General features: G+C 41.4%; 1 protein-coding gene across 2 annotated transcripts in view; it reads right to left on the reverse strand.

Moving 5' to 3' along the window:
* Positions 1-1514: 1514 nt before the first annotated feature.
* LOC124622037 (myrosinase 1-like) overlaps positions 1515-25050 on the reverse strand; it is a 183233-nt gene continuing 159697 nt past the window's right edge. Inside the window, exons 13-14 of one of the 2 annotated variants that reach the window (XM_047147595.1) lie at positions 12113-12286; positions 1515-2652 (exon numbers count right to left, since the gene is read on the reverse strand). In XM_047147595.1, coding sequence (XP_047003551.1) covers positions 2642-2652; positions 12113-12286 — 185 coding nt within the window. In that variant the 3' untranslated portion in view covers positions 1515-2641. The remainder of the gene's footprint in view (positions 2653-12112; positions 12287-25050) is intronic. The other variant, XM_047147596.1, reaches the window with a different exon arrangement.

The following is a 25050-nucleotide window of genomic DNA, read 5'->3' on the forward strand; positions in this document are numbered from 1 at the left end:
AGCGCGGTTCCTTGCATACTAACAGTACAAAAATGTCAACAAAATTTCATCCTATGCTAATTCGCGGTAGAAAATGGACGGAGAAGAAGTGCAGTTTGGCAACACTGAAGCAGCATATATACTAAATATCTTCATTCAATACAGCACAGCTGTGCTCCCCAATTAGTGCAGTGGTTAGGGCTTTTCGGTAGAGTACTCATGTTCGAGGATTCTATTCCGAGTGTAGGTTAATTTTTTTTATTTTTATTTTCTAGTTTTGGTAAGTCTAGCAGTGCTGTAGAATTCGATGAAACTACACGCCATATACCATAATTACAATTTTCTTAGCCTTGGATGTAACAATTATTGGTCAAACATACTTGAAGAGTAATAACCAGTTAAAATTAAGTAGTACTATAGCACAGAAATAACTACAAAAGTTATCAATGTGGAGTTCTTAAACATATGTTCAATGAGAGTAGGCAGCTGACTGAAAGTTGAATTAGACTTTACACCACGCTGATGTCCGCTCCCGGTAGCTGAGTGGTCAGCGCTACAGAATGTCAATCCTAATGGCCCAGGTTCGATTCCCGGGTAGGTCGGAGATTTTCTCTGATCAGGGACTGGGTGCTGTGTTGTGCAAATCGTCATCATTTCATCCACATCGACGCGCAAGTCGCCGAAGCGGCGTCAAATCGAACGACTTGCACCAGGCGAACTGTCAAACCGACGGGAGGCTCTAGTCACACATTTACATTTACCACGATGATAGTAAAAAATAGAAACAGACGTTGGTATTTGCCTCTGTAATGCTATGTTTGCCTTAGTAGTGAGGAAATGTCCTAAAGAAAGTAATGGATATGAATATAGTAAGCATGATAGTTAACACTAATGAATTGAACTAATCGCAAAAAGGGAAACTTAAAATGTGTTCGAATATAGTTGACTGAAACGATACAAAGCCATATAGTCTACTCGGATGATGTATTTTTATGGCTGCAGGAGGACTAACGGGGATAAGAGATGCAAAGGTAGATCAAGAGGAGACTGGTTGAGTCAGCATTATTTGAGGTGGGAGAGGAGTGTATATAACTGAAGAAAAGTGAAACAATACTGACAACGTTTTTAAAAGTTTCTCTCGTTTCTCAGATAGTTTTAAACAACTGCAAGGGCTGTATTTTTATACAACGACTAAGAAGCCAGATACAATATTGTTAGAAAGGAAATAAAAGTTCCAACTAACTGGGCACTCGAGCATTCAAAAGCATAACTCTACCCATTGCACCTAAATGGGCAACAATACGACGCCATATTAATTGAGGAATGAATACCTTTATTCTGAGTCCATTTTCGGCCGAAAACGATCATGTGACGGAATTTTATTGCGGACATTTTTTTTTTGTTACTGTCCAAAGAAGCGCACTGTGGCAACCAAGTGCGTGGGTTATGGATCACCTTCGACTTCTATGGAATTTAGAAGCTCTTATATGTAAAAAGAAAAGAAATATAGCTTTTGTTTGAATATTTTCTCTTTTGAAGTAAAATTGTTTCTCTTTGCTGTTAACCAAATTTTATTTTCATGGATACAGAGTGACATTATTAGTTTGACGATATTGCAGTGCCAATGTTATTCTGATGACGATCACTGCGGCGACCACAGCCGTTACTAAACACAACAGATGAATTCCCAATTACGAATAATAATGACTACCGTCAGCTGTAGGATGGAATGACGAAAACGAAAGTTTGTGGCTGACCGGGAATCGAACCCGGATTTCTGGCTTATCGCGAGCGGTCGCTTTACCTTTTGGCTATTCGTGCACGACTCACGGCCACACCTGACTGTCATACGTTGCCAACTATACGTCTACGCTCTGTCTACCGATACCGGGCATGCGACTTTCAAGTACGTCTGATCTGTACGGGAATACACATAATGGATGTGTGAGTACAGATCGTAGACGTATGGTTGACGACATACGGACGATTGGGTGTAGCAAAGAGTCGTGCACGAAGAGCCAAATGGTAGCTGGCACGGTAGCACAGCGAGTTCGGTCGGTGGGTTAGCTACCCTCTCTAACAAAAAACTGAGTGAATGGCTCAACGAAAAACCTGAAATGGGTGACATCGGACGTCCGCCCCGAACATATTTGACGAACAACATACAGCAAAAAGAGTTCAACAAAAAGTAAAAGAAAAGAAAGGTGAGGCGACCGCTCGCGATAAGTGGTGAATACGTGTTCGAGTCCTGGTATGGCACAAATTTTCACTGTCGTCATTCCATTCTACAGCTGATGGTAATCATTATTCGCAACTGCGAATTCATCTGATGTGATTATTAATTTTGTCCTGACATGACAAATAATTTTTAGTCTTCAGTTTACACTTGCAGCTTGCACTGACCACCAGAAATGAACTGTTAAAGATACCAGAACGCAATGAAGTTTGAAGCGTAGTGGTCTCACAATTCCTGATGCAATTCAGTTGCTCCACGCTATACTCGTCACTCCTTGGAATTACTGTTGACGGATTTTATATGAATTGTGATGATTTTTTTAAAATTGAAGAATTTGTTCACACAGAGGCGAATGCGACTGCATTTTCGGTCATTTACTCCTTAGATGGTGTCGTCTTTGTGTTGCTATTCTTCACTGAGAAATATCTACCGATTTCCTGTAAATGGAAGCAAAAGATTAATGAGTAACCCATATTTTGGATTCATTTACAAATGATACTGACTTTGTACGTAAATAAGTCTAAATATTATGTTTCTGGATAACAGTGTAAGTATTTAAGAGCTCAAGCTATAAAAAATAAAATATTTTTGTTACAGAAGCATTATACCTGAGGAGACTAGTACGGATTATGCTACATAATTGCTACTTCAAAATAATGTTACACACATTGAAAAACGTCTGTATAGTAAAATGTAACTTATTTCTAATTGTCCTCATTACAATGTTTTATCAAGTGTAAAACAGGTTACAGGCAGGGTCAGAAATTGATCATTAAACAGGGTCATTCTTATTAACGTTTAAAAACCACCTAAGTGACGAGGGTGACGCAGAGACAAGTAATTAAAGACACACGGGGCCGCAAATGTCGGGAAATACCCCAAAAGTGGACGAAAATTGTTGAACATGTTACGTCACCAGGTGACGTATCTCGATGTACTTGAGGCGATTGGACTTGTCCATCCAATCGCCGCCAGTGGGGGGCAATGCTACACATCGCTCCGCTAGGCTACCCTGTTTTGAAACATCTTTTGTGAACCTGACCTGTTGTAAACGTAGAAGTTACAAAATTATTGTCCTCGCTTTAACAAGCAAAAGCTGATGTTATCTTGTGTTTCTTTCGTTTTTACCTTCTTTTTTTGTTTACAGAACACATAGGTCATTCACTGGCAGCGATGCAAGCTTACACTTATTTATTTGTGACGCAATGTGATTGATTTTTGTGTATTGTACACTGCAGTTAACCAGCGGAGACCGCGAGACCAGTAAATAAAACAACGAATATTAAATGAACAATTGTCTAACGCAAAGCAAAAAATTACTGTCTGCTAGACACAAGAATCGAAACCTAAGCCAAAGGCGTTAAAGTCGTTCACGTACGCCCGGAGCCACACCGAAGGAAAGATTGATATGGCTTGGAATGTTCAGGTGCGACAGACTTATCCGTTGACGCCACACGTTGAATATTTATCGTCCACTTTTGGGATATGTCCCAACATTTGCGGCCCCGTGTGTCTTACGTTCAGTTACTTGTCTCAGCGTCATCTGCGTCGCTTCAGGGTTTTTTAAACGTTAATAAGAATCACCCTTTACAACGAGAGAAGCAGTGACAATTTGGTAAATCTTATGTCGTGAAATAGATAAAAAAACATTTAGTAATTATACGCAGTAAATCCAATATTTAAATTTCTTTGGGATTTACTTTACTTTCTAATATGCAATCTGTGCCATTTACCTTGACTACCCAAAATAACTTTTTGTTCAGAAGCAAAATAAAAAAAATGCATCAAGCAAATATTGTTTATCTAACAAGGGGACTTGCCCTTCTTGTAACTTCGTTCTCCACGAAGATATGAACAGTAGTAAGGCCTTTTTAAATAGTACTCTACATTTCTCATTCGCTAATCAACTTTCTCTCCTCAAGACATGTACAAATACGTATTGCATTGTACCTACCATTCACACCAACTGAATGTTCTTAAAAGCGTTAACAGAAAACTGATTTGACTTTCTTGTACTGCCACACAGCGCAGGTGCCCGGGACAACATTATTCGTCCACTTGCTGCAACTGACAACAAACAAATGGAAAAACAAAGGAAATGAACTCTGGCCATTCAGTCAACCATATTCAGCTGACGGTTTGTGACATTACAACGTGTCAATCAGTCAAAGTCAATTTTGTGTAATATTTTTAATGGTATCATGTTTGCCTGCATGATGCACTGTGATACGTCTTTCAACAGGTCTTGAGAAGAGGAAGCAGACTACCTAGTAAAAAAATACGGTTCTGTTTAAAATAGACGTACTGCTGTTCGTATCTCTGTAACGAACAAAATTACACGAAAGGCAGTGACGCTGCTTATTGTTCTTCTCGAAGCTGAATAACATTTGCGTGATCCGTTATTAATTTTATTTCTGGAGAAATTGCTATTTGAAGGGGTCAAAGTAAATGAGACATCGTGTTTACATAAGAACTTAACATGTCCTGTTCAGTACCTACAGTACTACGTTCAAACATTCACCTTATGTCCACTGAAATATATGCCCATGACTGAACGATATCAGTCTTATATGTTGTATAAAGGTTTTTCACTGAAACGTGCTACAATTTGCGCTAATGTAGGTTAAACCACAGCATCTGTTCCTCCTTCAATTTTACTAGCAGACGAGAATCTCTAGGCGCTTCAGTCTGGAACAGCGCGACCGCTACGGTCGTAGGTTCGAATCCTGCCTCGGGCATGGGTGTGTGTGTTGTCCTTAGGTTAGTTAGGTTTAAGTAGTTCTAAGTTCTAGGGGACTGATGACCTTAGATGTTAAGTCGCATAGTGCTCAGAGCCATTTGAACCATTATTTTGAGACTCTCTAGCTGGAAAATGAAGGCTACAGATGGGCTACTTTGAGCGTTTCTGGGCTGTCGATAATGATCAGATGTTGTTGAGCAGGATGACACCAAGTGAGAGTCATGATTGTTACTGTATGTCTTTCTACATTCTGTATTATGAATGTTACAATTCTTAATAAGCAGATATCTGAAAGCTTGAAATGATCTTCTTTACTGTTTTTCCATTGTTTATTTTGTTTTATATCTGTATAGGCAATCTTTATTAACATTAATCACATCAGTAAAATAATTAAAAGTGATATGGTATCATTTTATGAGAATTTTATGAGAGATTGAAAGTTGCCCAATTGTTTGGTCAAGAAGACGTATGAAAATCCCATTTTTATACAAAGAAATAACGGTCACCTTAAAGAGGGCTGTTCAATAGAGAACGGTAATAGTTCATCCCTATAACTTCAATGGTTCTTCTTCCAGCCTGTCGGAAAGGACATGCTGGAAGCCATTTTCTTGAAGATCCTTTGGAATCGATTCTCACATGTGGCAAAAATTGGGCTATAGGAAGGGTCAGGGATGCACTTCACATTCGTTCTTATAAGACATCCAGTAATGACATTTACAATATTCGATCGTGGAATATCGTGGTGCACCAGTCAGCTCTTTTCACAGATATGTGGTCTCTTGCAACTGATACGGTCTTGCAAAGTTTTCAGGACACCCACGTCCATTTATCGAAGTGTGTGCAGGCACAACATGATGATAAGCCATTCCATGAACCTAAAAATAAGGTGACTACAACTTTTCCAGCAGAAAGAACCCCTTTTGCTTTTTTGTGGGTCGGCGATGATTTCCAGATTGAACAGAGTTGCATTGCTGTTTGCTCTCAGGATCAAAATTATGTAATCAGATTTCGTCATCAGTGATAATTTTTGGAAGACATTACGTATTTTCGTGTAACCTCAACTACATCCAGTCTTGCACGGGAATGTCCTTTTGTTCGGGAATCAGCAGTCTCGGAACCCACCGCACACAAACATGTCTCATGTGTAACGTTCTGTCACCAAGCTATGGGTGGCACGCTATAAAATTTTCAGTATTTCAGGAAGCGTTCGTAAGACTCATCGTCGATCCTATCTCGCAGTGACTGCAGCGGTGTTGATATCTTTTTCCGTAAGGGCAGTAAATGGATTTGTCTCCCCTATTTAAATAGTTTAAACCATCTTCGAGCTGTGCTGTAGGGAAAAACAGAAACGAAGTAGGTCTCCTCCAACATTGTATATACCTCAGATGAAGATCTTTTGAGACGAAAGCAGAAATCAAAGCCACAAATAAAATTGTTCATCGCGCGCCACCTACGTTGTTGTGGTAGGCGGATCTGAACATGTCTCCGGTTTTCCCGCCTTTCAAAGGCGGCAAGCCGGAGTGCCAACAATGAAACTAATACAACGTGTTTACTGTACATAACAGAATATCACAAAATTAAATACTAGCGTGGGAAATTATGACTGTAAAAACTTATGACCGTTCTTTATTGTATAGCCCCCGTAACAACATTGGTCTTGGTTACCTAAAGATTCTCGTTTATAGTTACGAAATTTTTCGTAAGTTCCTACGTGTGTGATTTGATGGATCTGGTTGTTGTTGTGGTCTTCAGTCCTGAGACTGGTTTGATGCAGCTCTCCATGCTACTCTATCCTGTGCAAGCTGCTTCATCTCCTAGTACCTACTGCAGCCTAAATCCTGAATCTGCTTAATGTATTCATCTCTTGGTCTCCCTCTACGATTTTTACCCTCCACGCTGCCCTCCAATACTAAATTGGTGATCCCTTGATGCCTCAGAACATGTCCTACCAACCAAACCCTTCTTCTAGTCAAGTTGTGCCACAAACTCCTCTTCTCCCCAATTCTATTCAATACCTCTTCATTAGTTATGTGATCAATCCATCTAATCTTCAGCATTCTTCTGTAGCACCACATTTCGACAGCTTCTATTCTCTTCTTGTCAAAACTATTTATCGTCCATGTTTCACTTCCATACATGGCTACACTCCATACAAATACTTTCAGAAACGACTTCCTGACGCTTAAATCTATACTCTATGTTAACAAATTTATGTTCTTCAGAAACGCTTTCCTTGCCATTGCCAGTCTACATTTTATATTCTCTCTACTTCGATCATCATCAGTTATTTTGCTCCCCAAATAGCAAACCTTCTTTACTACTTTAAGTGTCTCATTTCCTAATCTAGTACACTCTGCATCACCCAATTTAATTCGACTACATTTCATTATCCTCGTTTTGCTATTGTTGATGCTCATCTTATACCCTGCTTTCAAGACACTGTCCATTCCGTTCAACTGCTCTTCCAAGTTCTTTGCTGTCTCTGACAGAATTACAATGTCATCGGCGAACCTCAAAGTTTTTATTTCTTTTCCATGGATTTTAATACCTACTCCTAATTTTCTTTTGTTTCCTTTACTGCTTGCTCAACCCTATAACATTGGTGTACTGGTACTGCGAACGGCTGAAAGCAAGGGGAAACTACAGCCGAGGGTATGCAGCTTTACTGTATGGATCTTGATTTCACAAACAACTCACTTCCCGATATAATTTCCTGTGAAGGATATACACTTGGCAGGGATCCTCCAGCTTTTTCATCCCACTGGTTCCTTCGCAGCAAGTCAAAGTTTCAAGTCAGGAAAGAGGAAAATGTCACTTTCGGCTAAGGCTGGAAATTTTGGGAAGGTCTTATGGGACCAAACTGCTGAGGTCATCGGTCCCTAAGCTTACGCACTACTTAATCTAACTTAAACTAACTTACGCTAAGGACAACACAGACACCAATGCCCGAGGGAGGACTCGAACTTCCGACGCGCGGGAGCCGCCCCAGACCGTGACAAGACCCCTGAGACCGCGCGGCTACCCCGCGCTGCGCTATGGCTGGTAAACAGCGTATATGAGGAACCAATTAAAAGCCGTATTCATGCACTTTCGGCAAGGTTATCACTGATTTGTGGGATGATCATTATCCTGCTGAAAGGGCACAGTTTTCGTGCCAATCTTGGTCTTTTTACAGGCAAAGCATGTTTCAAACGCTCAAAAAATGAAGCATATTTGAGTCCAGTTATAGTTCTGCCTTTTTCCAAGTAATCTATGAGGATCGTTCCTTGGGAATCACAAAACCAGTGGCTGTCTCTGTACCAGCTGACAAAACAGTCGGCCTTTTTCGATGGACTTTCACCAGCCTTTGTTTTGACATCTGTTTTGACTCTGCTGTGCAGCGATGGATCCACGTTTCATCTAAAATCACAAATCGGAGTAAAAAGCCTCGCGAATTGCTATTAAACAAAGCCATACACTATACTCAGATGTGCCGGATGCGCTTTTGGTCGGCTGTGAGCAATGGCAGGACCCACCTCGCACAGGCAATTGATTGTCCATGCGGGATGTCACGCACTCTCTCAGTTGAGATGCCTACAGTCTCAGCAGCTTCACAATTTTTTTTTGCGGTCTTGCATTGCTATACATATCGTGAATTTTGTTTATGGTTTCCTTTGTAGTGACCTGAATTGCACCGCCGGAGCGCGCTTTGTCTTCGGTGCTAGTCCAGCCACCTTTATATTCGTTAATCCTAAATTAAATGGTGTTCAACGATGGTGCATAATCCGCGTGAACTTCATCCAGTTCTGTTTTGATTTGTGCGGCAGTACAACCTTTCAAATGAAAATGTTTAATAAGAGCCCGAAATTCGGTTTCGTTCATTTCCAATCGCAGCTGACACACAGACCAATTCAGAACTGTCAACAATGAACTGTACGCTGTACATTGTTGTAAATCTTTATATGATCCTTGGAATAATCAAGCTTACTAATCATGAAAGCTCAACAGAAATGTTCTATTCTTCGATGGAAGTTTATCAGAGTTATCAAACCACATTCACATCTTTCTATGCTATTCAGCTCATAAGTCAATTTCTCATGTGGAACTTGAAAAAACAGTGTCCTCGAAATGGGGAGTCACATTCCAACTACAGGTTGCAAATCCGGATTATGAAATGTTACTATTCAGCAGCACTTCGAGCAGTTATGCTCGTAGTGATCAGGACTTACGCGACGATTGTCGATTTCTCTCAATGGCGAACGTTGTTGTTGTTTTAGTCTTCAGTCCAAGGGCTGTTCTGACGCAGCTCTTAATGCTAGCATATCCTGTTCAAGTCTCCTCATCTCCCAGTAACTACTGCAACCTGCAACCATTTCAACCTACTTACTTGGTTTCCATCTACAATTCTTTCCACCCAAAGTTCCCTCCATCACCAAACTGACGATGCTTTGATGGCTCATGACGTGCCCTATCAACCGGTCGCTTCTTCTGTTTATGTTATGCCAGAAATTTTTTCCTTCATTCAATTCAGTACCTTCTCATATTTACGCTGTCTACCCATTTAATCTTCAGCATTCTTCTGTAGCACTTCATTTAAAAAAATTTCTTACAAGACTTCATTCCAGACAAATATCTTCAGAAAAGTTCTTCAAAACATTTATCTTACAAGGGAAACTCACCATCACACCCCCTCAGATTTAGTGATAAGATAGTCCAGTGGATAGCCTGGCAAAAACTAGAGATCAACCATGAAAACAGGAAGAAGGCGTACTGAAATAAGAAAAAAGGCGAAATACAAATAGTGAAGGATCCAAGAACAAGAAGTGCAATAAAGAGGAGGCTGAAACAGCAACGACGTCTTGGGTAAATGGTAACAGGTTGGACTGCCAAGCAGGCGAGCTGTATTCAAAACTCCTCGTGTTTTCTTTCCCACAATATTATGAACTGTCCGTCCGGTCACTGAAATGTTCGTTCTCTTCCTGTAGCCTTGGTAGTTGTCATACTATATATTGGTTGTGGAATGTGTGCCGTGTGGTAAGAACACGTTACCCTCGCAAGTAAATGTGATAAATAGTGAGAACAGGTGAGGTACATATAGACATCTCACAGAAATGAAAACAACAAATAAACGGGCGTGAACGATGTTACAATAAAGGTATTCAAGAGTCAAAACTTCCAAAACGGATCGCAACTTCAAAAACGTTAAAAACGTATGTTTTGACAGAACACAGAGAAACTGTGTGATTGTGGAAGTGTTGCGTTCACTTGTTGCAGCTTATATGACAAACTATTATTTTTTCACCATTTCCTTGGGCGTGACCACATTCATACGTCCGCCCTCGGTAGCTGAGTGGTCAGCGCGACAGAATGTCAATCTTAAGAGCCCGGGCTCGATTCCCGGCTGGGTCGGAGATTGACCGCTCAGGGACTTGGTGTTGTGTTGTTCTAATCATCATCATTTCATCCCCATCGACGCTCAAGTCGCCGAAGTGGCGTCAAATCGTAAGACTTGAACCCGGCGAACTGTCTACCCGATGGGAGGCCCTTATCACACGACATTTACTTTTACCACATTCATACGAACACCCATAGCGGTCAAGGAGGCATATCTCACTCAATAACCAGGCGTACAAAGTAGGTGCGTCGATAAGAGTTTTCTATCACATGATACACGTACTGTCACTAAAGCCGTGTATTACACACGAGACGTGTTTTCCGGTGGAGGATTCGGTTGACTTGTTACCTTGTCAACAAAAGCTTGCGGTTCCTACTCGAAAGCCACTTCCTTTAAACTACTAATAGAGTAGTTGTGCAGAATCAGCTGCCATTATAGGCCCCTACCTTAGTTGTTGCTGTTGCAAACGGACGTTACAACACGACACAGACAGAAATTTTAATAAAGCGAACAGCGGAAAAAAAACTGGCGCGAAGGAGGTTTGAACACAGCTCTCCCGCTTGGTTGTCCAACACCGGAACCACTTTTTCTTTCGTTTTGTATTTTGTTCGTTATTGTTCGTTGTATTTGGTCGCAGTGGACGTCAAATGACATCCGATGAAGTTCGCTGCTGATCCATTGACTCAGTTTTTTATGACAGAGACCAGCCGGCTCTGTGATTAAACACGCTGAGCAACCGTGCCAGCAAATTTGGAAATTTGTGGTAAGTTCCTATGGGACCAAACTGCTGAGGTCATCGGTTCCTTGGTTTACACACTACTTAATGTTTAATGTACGAGTAACATAAACTAACTTACGCCAAGAACAACACGCACACCCATGCCCGAGGGAGGGCTTGAACCTCCGATGGCGGGGTGGGGGGGTGGGGGGGGGGGGGGGTGTCGCGCGAACTGTGACACGGCGCCTCACACTGCGCGGTTATCCCGCGCGCCAACCACTTAACCGCAACGTTTTTCATAAATGCTGCCCTATATTGCACTTATTATTCTTGGAACATTCATTGTTTCTATTTTGCTTTTTTGCACAGTCCAATACGCCTTCTTCCTGTTTCCATGCTTGATCTGTGTTCAGCTTTTTTCATGCTGTCCACTGGGCCCCCTTAGCACTAAATGTGAGGGGGGTGCGATGGGTAGTTTCCCATGCTAAATGCTTGTAAATTCCTCTTTTCCAGAAAAGCTTTTCTTCTTGGAAGAAGTCTGCATTTTACATTCGCTGTACTTACGCGATCATCAGCTATTTTGCTGCCCAAATAGCAAAATTCATTTACTGTTTTATTATATGATTTACTAACCTAATTGCTCTGATTTAATTTGACTACATTCCATTATCCTTGATTTACTTTTGTTGATGTTCGGCTTATAACCCCTTTTAGCACACCCTTCAATTCGTTCAACTGTTCTCCCAAATCCGTTGCCATCTCTGATAAAATTACAGTGTTATCGGCAATCCATGAAGTTTTTTTCTTCTCCCTGAACTTAAATTCCACATTTTTCCTTTGTTCCCTTTATTGCTTGCTCAGTTTACAGGCTGAACAGCACCGGGAAAAGCTACACCCCTGCCTCACTCCATTCTGACCCATTACCTCCCTTTCACGTCCTTCGACTCTTACAACTGCAGTTTTCTTTCCGTATGGTACCAACGAGGAATTCATCCAAATGTGACGCACAGCTGTTTGCGACTGATATGTTAGATGTGGTGTCAGGAGACCGTGTTTTGAGCTCACCATGTGGGGCGCGCGCCTGCTTTTGCCGCGGCTGCTGCAGTCGGCGCCTCTGCTGCTGCTGCTTTCCTGCTTTCTTGGAATGGCGAGACCTCTGGTGCTCCACACGTACGCTGGCGCCGGCTGTGTTGTGCAGGAGACGATTGGAGGATGTGTCTCCATTAACCGCCGTGTAACCTGTACATGGAACGAAAAGGTCTTTCACTGACAGAGTGTGGTGTAAACACTTGTGTGTGAACATACACTGAAGAGCCAAAGGAACTGGTGTAGGTATGAATATTCAAATACAGAAACGCGTGAAGAGGCAGAGTACTGTGCTGCGGTCGGTAACGCCAGTGTAAGACAACATGTGTCTGGCGCAGTTGTTAGATCGGTTACTGCTGCTACAATGGCGGGTTATTAAGTTTAAGTGAGTTTGGTGTTATAGTCGGTGCAAGAGCGATGGGACACAGCATCTTCGAGGTAGCGATGTAGTGAGGATTTTCCCGTACGACCATTTCACGAGTGTACCGTGAATATCAGGAATCCGGTAAAATACCAGATCTGCGACACCGTTGCGGCCGGAAAAAGATCATGAAAGAACGGAGCCGACGGCGATTGAAGAGAATCGTTCAACGTGACAGATGTGCAACACTTCCGCAAATTACAGCAGATTTCAATTCTGGGCCATCAACAAGTGTCAGCGTGTGAATCATTCAACGAAACATCGTCGATGTGGGCTTTCGGAAACGAAGCCCTACGTGTGTGCCCTTGACGACACAAGGCTTCATACTTCAACTGCGCCCGTTGATACCGACATTGGAATATCGATGACTGGAAACATGTTGCCTGGTCGGGCGAGTCTCGTTTCAAATTGTATCGAACGGATAGACGCGTATTGGTATGGAGACAATCTCATGAATACATGGACCCTGCGTGCCAGACCCTGCATGTTGAAGCTAGTGAAGGCTATGTAATTGTGTGGGGCGTGAGCAGTTGGACTAATATGGGACCCCTGATACGTCGAGATACGACTCTGACGGATGACACGTAGCTAAGCGTCCTGTCTGATCATCTACATCCATTCATGTCCATTATGCACTCCGACGGACTTGGGCAATTCCAGCAGGACAATGCGGCACCCCACACGTCCAGAATTGCTACATAACTGCTTGAGGAACACTCTTCTGAGTTTAAACACTTCCGCTGACCACCAAACTCCCCAGACATGAACATTATAGAGCGTATCTGGGTTGCCTAGCAACGAGCTGTTCTGAAGAGAACTCCACCACCTCCTCGTACTCTTACGGATTTATGGACAGCCCTGCAGGGTTCATCGTGTCAATTCCCTCCAGCACTACTTCAGACATTAGTCGAGTGCATGGCACGTCGTGTTGCGGCACTTCCGCACGAATGTGTATCACTTTCTTTGGCTCTTGAGTGCATATATATGCATGTGCGAAAGTGGTTCTGTGGTACCAGATACCGACTCGTGCTGAAACACCCACATTAGTACGTGGTTTAACCTTCATGGGCAGCAATGTGGGTGCTGACTCCGGCATCGAGTCGATTGTACAGATGGTGAATACTGTCCTGGGATACGTTATACGATTCCTGCTCGACCTGTTCACGTAGTTCAGTAAGAATTGCTTTTTAACGAGTTGCACAAGTCACTTCTCGTCCCATCATATCCCTCGCGTGCTCTACTAGAGACAAGTCTGGGGATTGTGCTAGTCAGGGAAGTTTCTGTACGTCCTGCGGAGTTTCAGGGACAGTGTGTGAGAGCATTATCCTGTTGGAACAATATACCACCATCCTGATACAAGAACGGCCATAGATCGGGTCTAACAACATTCTGCATGTACCGAGCGATGGTTAGCGTCCCCTCCATAAACAGCAAAGTTGAACAAGAGTTGTAGATGGTTGCTCCCCAGGCCATAATGCCTGGGACGGGGTTAGTGTTCCTTAAACGAACGAATTCTTCATCGTATGTGCAAACGACTATCACTTGCGTACAGGCAGAATCTGCTTTCATCGTTGAACATCAGAGCGCGCCATTCTATCATCCTTTTACGGCACCAGTGGAATTGGGCATGTTGATACTGCTGCGTAAATGGAATATGGGCCAGAGGTGTGCGTGCACTGCTAAAAATCGCGTCGCAACAGTTTGTGTTGACTGTTTGACGCGTCTGGGCGCACAAGCCCTATCTGCGCTGTGACAGCTGTACAATTTGCCACTGCGGTCCTTACAATACTATGGTCTTGATGAGCGTCTGCGCTGCGTGTATGTTCAGAACCTCGTCTACGGGTGTGAGAAGTGACCACTGATACCAAAATCGTTGCACAACTGACGCAGCACTTTCATCTTGTGTGGCAGTTCTCTGAAAGGACCATCCCGCCACTCCGATGGCCAGAATTGTAGCCCGTTGAAACGCACTCATTTCGCTATAGGAAGCAGGAGTGCGTCTCCGTGGAATGGTTGCCTGCTTGCTTCACACGTTTGCACCAAACTGACCCTTCTGTCTGTAAGCATTCCCTGTTAAAGGTAGATACAGAGGGCGGTCTGGTAGCTATGCCACTATGTTATCTGCTGGCGGAAGACGTTTAAACCATTATTAGTACATCTGCTATCCTCCAGGTGGCACATGCTGTCATTGGTTCAAAATCGAAATCTTCTTTCTCGGCGTACTAATTTCTTCCGGCAGTGTATATACTAGCCTTTTTCCGCGACTTCACCAACATACATTCGTCACATATTCGTATACTGAACACAGCTCATAATCCTCTCTCTATGTCCACCTCTACGTTTGTCAGTCTGTCCACCTTTTCCTTTGTGAGTCTATCCACCTCTTCCTTTGTCAGCCTGTCCACCACATCCAACCACCTCTATCCATCTATCTCCTCATCCCCAATCTCTGTCCCTTCATCTTCTCAACCCCCTCTCATCGTCCATTTCCTCTACCCCCTCTCTATAACCGTGTCATCCTTCTACTTTCCTTTGACGATATCCTCCTCCCCATCTCTCTTTCCATTCCCACTTCCCCCTCTTCATTTTCCGCCTGACCACTACCCCTTCACACCTTACCACTTCCCTCATGCAGGGAACGTCGAACATTGCGCAGCGTGACGGTAAAAAATCGCATGAAATCAGCGGAAGCAATCGGTTGTGAATCCCAAAGTGTTACCAGAAGTTTAGCTAGCACAATCATAACTGTGTATAGTGCCAAAAGCAAAGCACAGAATAGATCGTGACGCTGTGAGATAGTGTTCTTCGTGGTTGGGGTGTGGACCCTTTATTGCACTTCAGAAAATGTGAAATTTGAAAGGGTATGAAAACATTTTTCGGCCTTGTGTACTGCTTACAGTAGAGGACCAGTTCAAGGATGATAAATATATCAGCACGACAATGCACCCTGTCGTAAAGCAGCATCTGTGAGACAATGGTTTGTGGACGATAAGTTCCTTGAAATACCCAGAGTTCTGACCTGAACCCATTGAAACGTCTTTGGGATAAGTTAGAATGCCCACTCCAGGCTCCAGTGTCCGGTTTCGCGTTTGAGAAAGAATGAGCTGCCCTCTTCCCGATAGACATTCAGGCACCTCATCGAGGGTGTCCCCAGAAGAGCTGAAGCTGTTATAGAGGCGAAGCGTGGCCCTACCCATATTAATATCCACTAATGTGTGTCCGGATATTTATGATCAGTTTAGGTTATAAGCAGAGGTTAGAGGGAAGAAGAATCATTCTAGTGGAGACAAGAGCTGCAAAGGGGACTGACAGATTGTTATTGTCCGGCGTCTGGGAATGAGCGTCTTGTAAACGGCGATGCTGTTCAGTTGCTCAAGTGCTGCTTTGATGGGGCTCCGCAGCAGAGAGCCACTACGATTTCAAGTGTTGACTCGACGACATCCTCAATTACTGCAGCAGTGGCACAACCGTCGATCAATGGAAAAGATCCGCCTAATCGATAGCGATCAGACGAATGACCAGTTTTAACAAACGCTTGTCAAGTCGATTGTTTTTTCATTCTGCGGGATTTTGAGATCGAATGAGACAACCAACTTGAATTTTTTCATTTTCTTCTCAGGTTTGAGTGATTTCACTTAATGAAACAACCGACTGACGCTAGTCTCCGACGCTTCCTTCTGATGTTTTAATTGTTTTCAAGCAGTCTCTGAGTTTGAGAGATTTCATTACCTCACATCACACCCTTTTTTTTCCCTTCTGGGGGTGGGGGGCAACGTCGTTGGGCAGGGCATGGGGCGGCGCTGGAGGCAGCGTCCAACAGCCAGGACAGAAGCCGGTGCGAGGACGTGACGGGGCCGCCGGCGGAGTGCTGACTGTCCAGCCATGTTATAATATGTCCAGAAGCTTTTTATACAGAAAGACTATACCGACAAAAAAACAATGTAAAATTTTAACTGTAAAGACTCATTCCAACTTTTCTTTTAAAAAAAAAAAGGTTGAAAATTGCCACATACGTAGCTCGCCAGGTTGCTACAGGAATGCACAACCCCTGCGGTAGATGCGGCAGACGGCGCATGCGCAACACGGCGAGCCTTGGCTTACACCTAAATGGTAAACAGGTAGCATAGCAGAACGCGATCCTAATTTGTAAGGTGAATTTCAGTCGCCATTGATAGCTTCTCTGACACAACTGTTTGCAGTTACTATTCATTTGATTTTGCAACTCATTTAATATCCATGATAATTAGCAGTTGCCTTTGTGTTGTTGGTAAGTGCTAACAATGGAGATAAAAGTGAATTAATTTCCTTTGTGTTTTCTTCTTATATGCGAGCTAATAGCATTTATCTTTGCGCAGGTTCCAGAGTTTCACAGTAATGTGTAATCCAATTAATGTGTTCAACGTTGCAAAGATGAAACATGAAGAACGTAGTATGCAATGGAAACCATCTATTTTTTCTCAAGACCTCCGTATATATTATTTATTAATTAATTTCCTGAACATTCATTTAAATGATGTCGAAATTTTGCCAGAAATTACGGAAATATTACAAGAAACATGAAATAACTGACGATTCCGTAAACTGTTGTTCGAACGGTGATTGTTGTGCTAATTAAAGTCCAGAACAAAAAACGGTACTTCCCTTGCTTTACGAAAACATGTACGGTAATGGCTTTGAGCGTCAAAGTGACGGCTGTAAATTTTTTGGTTAAACGAAGGAGGAAGAAAACTCTTGAAGTTAAGCAGTGTTTGGTTGACTCCATTTTGAAAAATCTGTGTGTGAATTGTATAAATAGAACAAAAATTTAAGCAAAGTACGAAATATATACCAAATTGAAATTAACAAAATTATGAAAGAAAAACTACTGGAAAGATTTAGAACTGCTCGTGAAAGTCATTGCACAATTACGTGACTGGTTCCTCTGAATTTCAAGTGAAATTGTGAAATTAACACTTTGTTCGACCTAGTTAAACAGATTCATAAAATTATATGGAAAACAAAGTAGCGAAATTAGCAAGTTTACTTCAAGAAATTTGTAAGGGAGATGTGATTGAAAGGTAACACAATAGAGAAATTCGTAGCTGACGTAAAGATTAAGCTTCTTGTTATCCCCTGAAGTACTGTGTATAAAGCCAGTCAGGTTTTGTTCAACAAGTGCGTATAAACAGCTCTTTATCATTTCGAGCGAAAGAAAGACAAAGTCGCTTGTGCAGTTGATGAATGACGTGACACATTATTTTGTATATAACAAATCCAGTGATAAGTATCAGTGGATTACTGTTTCTACAGCTTTATACCTACCTTAGGAACCCCAAGGCATATTGGGACAAAAAAAAGGCTGTTTAGCAGCAAAAATTTCATAATCGACGTAGCAAAATCTGGAAAAATGGAAGAGAATAATTCTCAATATTAAAGCGAAACGTTTTCTTACTAGTTGTAGCAAATAATTCATTGATTTTCTTGGACTCTTGGCCCGAACATAACATCACATCCGTCTTAGGGCGACAGCTAAAAGATTCAGCCTCTCATAAACAAATTTTTAGGCACTGGAAAGCAATATTATTTCTGATCGTTCTTTGTTATTTCTGCAGCAGAATAGTATTTTTACACTTTAGTCACTTGTGCATTGTCTGTTTGTATCACGAAATTACGAATTTGATCAAGTATATCTGGTGCTCAGCACAGTAGGCAGAAAACGGCAACGACCATTTCTTACTCCACACCTGTTCTGTCTAAATAAGACTAATAATTACTGTGACATGCTTAAACGCATTAAATTGTCCTTTCTCATGTGTGCTTTGTGTAAAGGAAATATTTGTTTTCGTCACCTAGTAGACACTTCACACTTCTGTGACGACTTCTGGAAATAAAAAAGGATGTGTTTCATTGTTAGTAAATATACATTAATCAAAAATTGGCATGAGAGCTGTGCTACAGAAATTGTTATAAAATATTTCATATCAACATATTACAGCGTCGACTGATATAAGTCGTCTGTAATGTAACATGTCTTGATTTTCTTTCGTCTGCTAGTCGCTTGTGTAAAGATTACGTCAGCAACACTATAGCCGACGATATGATCCGTAAGTTATTCAAAGATTAAATGATTTGAGACATTTTTTGTATGATTTAAGTGCTTAAAATTGGCGTGTGTGCACTTTCGACTTTGGGCCATGTGGCGCTACGTTCTCTTGTCAGTGACTGTGTCAGTTTATTATACGCCGATTTACGTGCAAGATAGGAAGGGCTATAAAAACTGTTGTTATAAGCGTTTCTTCGTGAGGCACAAGCGGGTGACCAATATTTTTGTAAAAATGCTTGCGGTGAGCCCTAGCAGCAAAAATTCTGACAGTGATTTTCTGTCGACGTGTACTTTCTGTATGAAGAAATTCAGGCTAGGTTTCCACATGCCAGGTTGGACCACTCCTTTGTGAAAGGGATTCAGATGATTTTCAAATTAAGCGACGTCATCACACCTTTTCACTAAAACGCAATGTAAACAGTCGCTAAAATTTGGCAATGTTCCATTCTTCTTCATGTTCCCTTAAGTGAACTTTATGCCCAGTTTTGGAGCTCCAGCATGCATCAGTTCGATACATTCATCTGGAACAACTTAACCTACAGGGATATATTAATCTGTTTCAGTGTTGAAACGAAGAACTGATGTGCTTATAATGCTTATTTTAACTTCGCCTTATCCCAGGAGATGGGGGTTTCATCACGTACCCCTGGGGTAGGGGGCTGCCCTCGGCGGGGGGTGGGGGACAGGGTTGTGTAGCCCGATTGTACACCATTGCTTTAGTGCTACAGCTACTAATATAAGTACTACAGACTGGTTTCACTTACAAGAATGAAAGGGTAGTCCAGGCAACTGAAACACTATATGAGTGTTGTGGTATTAAATGTAATGAAATCAAACACCAGAATATGTAGAAAGCAATCAGGAAATGTATCTCCAAGCACACAAAGCTAAGCCATTATAGTACAGAACGTAATCCAGAATGTGTCTATCCATGCAAACAATTTGTTTTGAACAGGAAAACAGACTTTGAAAACATTAAGAAAAAGAATGCAAAATCGTAAGAAAAATTGTAGGCCTAAGACTTGTAGGCGAACAATACACACTCATTAGCATTATGTAAGTCAAACATTACCCAAATATCCATAGTGAGTTTAGAAAAAGACGATTAAGATTCTACGGAGACATGAAAAGAATGAACCCAGACAGACTTACAAAATAAATATTCGACTTTTTTCACAATAGGAGTGATTCCAAAATGATCACGATGGAATGAGTTGACGAGATCAAAACTAACCTGAAACTGGCAAGTCTTACTCCAGAAGATGTCCAAAACCATGAAATCTTCAGGTCCAAAATTCACAAATGACAAATTGACCAAGAGGAAAAACAAAGAAGAAGATCGGAGCAACACAGACTTAATAGAGGAAAGATGTCAACAGGAAGAGAATAAACATATGACCACAGCTCTACGTATATCAACTCACCAACTACCACCCCTTGCTCAGTTCCCATTCATTACTACCATCATCTCCCAGATGCCTTCCCTATAATAACTATTCCACTATTCCGACCCCACATTCCACCCAAAAAACTAGAACCGCTAGCCTCTCCCTCTCCAATCAAATCTCGGCTGAACATATAAGACATTTTCCCTAATTGAGACACACATATACATTTTTTCTCTCTGCCCTCCCCCCCCCCTCTCTCCCCTCACCTCGTACACACACACACACACACACACACACACACACACACACAGCTACAGCCGGCCGCTGTTTCCGAGCGGTTGTAGGCACTTCAGTCGGGAACCGCGCTGCTGCTGCGGTCGCAGGTTTGAATACTGCCTCGGGCATGGATGTGTGTGATGTGCTTAGGTTAGTTAGGTTTAAGTAGTTCTAAATCTGGGCGACTGATGACCTTAAAGCCATTTGAACCGTTTTGAACACACACACACACACACACACGCTTACGCTCTCTCTCTCTCTCTCTCTCTCTCTCTCACACACACACACACACACACACACACACACACACACACGCTCGGTAACTGCAGTTCTATTCCATTGAGTTCTGCCATGTGACGTGAAGTGGAGGCAACGCCAATGCAGAGTAAAAATAATGGTTTCCAAAACGGCGAAAACCGGCCAAGACTGAAGGTACAACCAAGTTCCTTTCGATCGGAACCTACGCTAACAACGAAAGAAAAGAAAGTGTTTGCAGAACGTGTAAACTTGAGGCAGAAGCAAGTTAAGTAAATTGCGCGCCAACATTATAAAGAAATGCCGGTTTTAATTTATAAAAACCCAAATGTACAAACATATTAATGTATCTATATTCCTAGAACAACCACAAAACATCCTTAGCCGTGCGGTCTTTTGTCACGGTCCGCGCGGCTCCCCCCGTCGGAGGTTCGAGTCCTCCTTCGGGCATGGGTGTGTGTGTTGTCCTTAGCGTAAGTTAGCTTAAGTTAGATTAAGTAGTGTGTAAGCTTAGGGACCGATGGCCTCAACAGTCGGTCCCATAAGACCTTACCACAAATTTCCAGTTTTACAGAACATCCTTTGCATATAAAAGCGAAACACGTCTCGTGTCGTATTACCATCCTTTTAGCATTGATTTTAGATTCTGAAACTAGACAAAGTCAGATGGAGTGACATCTGTGCAGCAGGGTGACTACAGGAGGAAAGTACTAGGCGTGCTCTCATGCCGAATGAACCATGAGCTCTTTAGTTTCAACTCTGTTAGTGATTTTTCTGGTGCAAGCTTTTATAAATGTCTGAACAGTGATGACTGTTGACTGTTACACCTTGAGACAAAAATCAAAAGTGACAAACTAAAAGGATTGTGAACATCACTTCGAGATCGGCTCGAGAATGTCATTCTCTCGTCGAGCATAGAGATTCTACGACAAATTAGTGGTGTCTGAATATCTTGCCAATGAACCTAACAGTAGCCTCCTGCTCAGACTCTTTGCATGAATGTGTCATCATCGACAGCTCGATATTTGTTTAATAATTCGATTATAAAATGAGCTACAATCTTTGCTAAATTTCGACCCACGTTAATTTATTTTAATTAAAATTTTATGATACGAACCGTTTGAGATTCCAGTGTCTTCTTGAGTTTAGAAATATTTTATAGAGGTGGTATCGTACAGCTTCAACGAATGTTAAGGACTGCATTATGCAATACACACCTTTAACTACACACTTTATTAGAGACGATCGATATCAGACCATCATCAGGTCCTAAAACCGTCTCAGATATGCATTTGCTTAATTAGCATAACAGTTTTCAGAGGTAGACTGTTCCATCATTGAGACTGGCTGTAACTACGTACACTGTGTCTCTGGCTAAATGAGAAAGCGAGACCATGTGGCCGTAGGGGGATTTGAACCTGATTTTTCTTGAATGTGAGTCCAGAGTGTAAGCACTCCGTCGTCCCACTGAGTTCAAGAATTTAAATATTCCTTTGGTTTTGAACTAAGTTTTTGTCAACACCGTTTTGGCATTTTGTTCGTTTTCCCAACAATGGTTCCCTAGAGTAGGGTGACCAAATTATTTTCGGTGAAAACCGGGACACATTCACCCGGGTGCCAATGGACACGTCATTCCACATGTACCCAGGTTTCTTAATTTTAAATATTAATGTTTTGTTGATACATTTTGTTAACCCGATTATTATAACTAATAAGAGGATACAAAAGATTGATATAATCTTTATTATCTGTATAATTAATGACATTTAATAAACGTATACAGTAATAAAGAAATGTATTTCGATTTTACAAAATTTTACAGCCATTCAACTTTTAATCAGTTAATATTAACATGAGCTTTAATATTACTGAGCTCTTGTAGATGGAATTGACTGTCCTTGGAGAAAAGGGTATTTTTCACTCCCTCCAGCCTTCTTGATCATGTCTTTGTTCTTTGATACACGGTGATAAAACTGAGCACAATCCATTTTGTAGTTGTACAGGATCTGCAGGATTGCTTCAAGAGAGTCCACCTCCATTCTGTTTCTTTCATCAGTCCACTGGATAGTCATGAACGAAAATATTCTTTCCACGTTGACATTATGGTCTGGGATTGCAAATAAATACCTTGCAATTATTACCAACTCAGATCAATGCTGAAGACAGTCACAGCTTTTAAAAAAACTCACCCACTTCTCATGACATTCAAATGGTGTTTTTTTTTCATCATTCCATTTGTGAAGACCTTCTTCAACAAAATTTGTCAGTATGCCGAACTTATCAAAGAAAATGGAATCACCGATTTCAATCTCTTTACTCTTCAAATAAGAAACTGTCTCTTCAACACTTTCCCATTTTGGCACTCTCTTCAGTAACATCCAATCAAACACCGGTGATGAGGGTAAATATGAGGCGCTCCACTTGCTGAGATATTCTACACAAGTGTCATAAAACTTGTTAATTTCTTCTCTAAAACTCCTTTGCGCTGCTTCTGATACTTCTGCTCTTTTAAGGACAGATTTAACATTAAAAGAAATGAACTGCTGTTCTCTCCTCTTAGTAACAGTTTCCAGAGTATTTTTCAAAACATCATTTATCTCTATTACACTTTTCGTGCTTCCCTCAATTTCCTTTATCCCATGCTGCAAAGTGCTAAGCTGACAGTGAATGAACCATAAGTAGGCTTCACTTGAAGGGTTACTGAAAAACTGAACCAATATTTTGAGGGCTTTGTCTTCATTTAGGAAAAAATCTTTTAACGTTTCAAACAGGTGGATTACTCTTTCAACTGCTGGAAACAGTGATAACCAGCGAATTTTCGAGTGACACATTAAATTCATATATTCAGTTCCCACATAATCACAGAACTCCTTAAGCCTCTCTGTTCTAACAGTATATATGTAAAAGTGTGAGTATACCTTCATGACGATAGTTTCAACATCACAGCTTAAACTGTCAGCAGATGTCTGCACACTATTGTGTAAAACATGTGCAGAGCACCCTATGCCTTCAACGTTTTCATGCAATGTTGCCTTTGATTTGGTAAATACGTTGCATTTGCTTTGTCTTTTTAAACCACCAAACTTTGTGTTAGTGTTGTCTCCACAAAATGCCACATATTTATTTTTCTCAAGATCAAACATTTCGATAGTATTCATACAAAATCTTGAAATTTCGTCAGATGTTTCATTAGGTAGGGAACTCACCTTCAAAAGTTTGGTCTGAATTCCCTGATTAATATCGAAAAACTGGACAACAAAAGGAACTATTTTAGCTGGAATCAGTGGATATCCCGTAGAAAGAAGACTTTTTGATGTGTTCAAGGCTTTCCTTTACACTCTGGGGAGCAATAACTCCTTTCACTAAGGCTGACACTTAGTTCTTCCTGAACTAAACTTTTTTGCAATAGAAGAATCATCAAATATAATGCTGTTAAGCTTAGTAGTACAATCACTAGATCTATAAGTTTGGTGATGTTTTACCGTGTGGTAGGCTAGTGTAAGCTCGGCTGCTCGAACTTTCGTCGCTTCACTTGACTGATGTCTCACAAACTAATTTTGTAGAGTTTTATTGCAGCTCGGTGTACTGTATCTGTTAATGCGTTTCTTTGACCTGATGTGATCAACTATGTCGGAACGTCCACCATGACTTATTCTAATAAAACAGTTACATACGGAACACTCTGCTTCGTAATCAAAACGACCTTTCTTAACGAAATTCCATTCCTTGGAATAACGGTCACTGAACTTGCAGGCACGTTTCGGTATTGCGTTTCACAGTACTGCAGCAATAATACCACTACTATGAGAAAAAACTGTTGCAGTTTGTCTGACAAAACATCAACTACTACACTGTTCTGACAATGAGTGTGTGAGTAAGTGGCGCGACAATCGGACGGTTTCATAGCTCTGTTACAATAATACAACTTACTACTTGTTGGCCAAAGTACCGCTCAAAGTAAGTTATTGCCCGAGTGTATCAATACTGATACTGTGATTACTAGTATGGGACAATGGAGGTTTTTGACAAATAAGCTAAAATATATTAGTTTCTTGTGTTGTATTTCCTTTAATATAGCGAAATCCCAAAAATTTGAGAAAGTTTCACGAAATATATTTAAAAACTGAATTCCGGGACTTTTGAGCGTCCCGAAACAAATTTTCGGGACACCGGAACACAGGGATGAAAACCGGGACAATCCCGGTTTTCCGGGACGTTTGGTCACCCTACCCTAGAGGAACTGTAAAATCTCACACACTAAAATTTTTCTGTGCACAATAAGGTGTCATGATGTGTAACGGAAACAAACATTTGAATTAATGTTGCAAACAGTCTTGAACACTAGGACAGGTACGAAGACTGCAACTGGAATCTGACAGGATGAAACCGATCTACAGCGAATATCGTTCATTGATAATTTCTTAGCGTTCTGTTATATGAGTCCTGTGATATCCATTGGTTTGATATGGAGTTATTGCATTTCGTTTGATTTCTT

Source organism: Schistocerca americana, chromosome 7, assembly GCF_021461395.2.
Source record: "Schistocerca americana isolate TAMUIC-IGC-003095 chromosome 7, iqSchAmer2.1, whole genome shotgun sequence".
Taxonomy (NCBI): domain Eukaryota; kingdom Metazoa; phylum Arthropoda; class Insecta; order Orthoptera; family Acrididae; genus Schistocerca; species Schistocerca americana.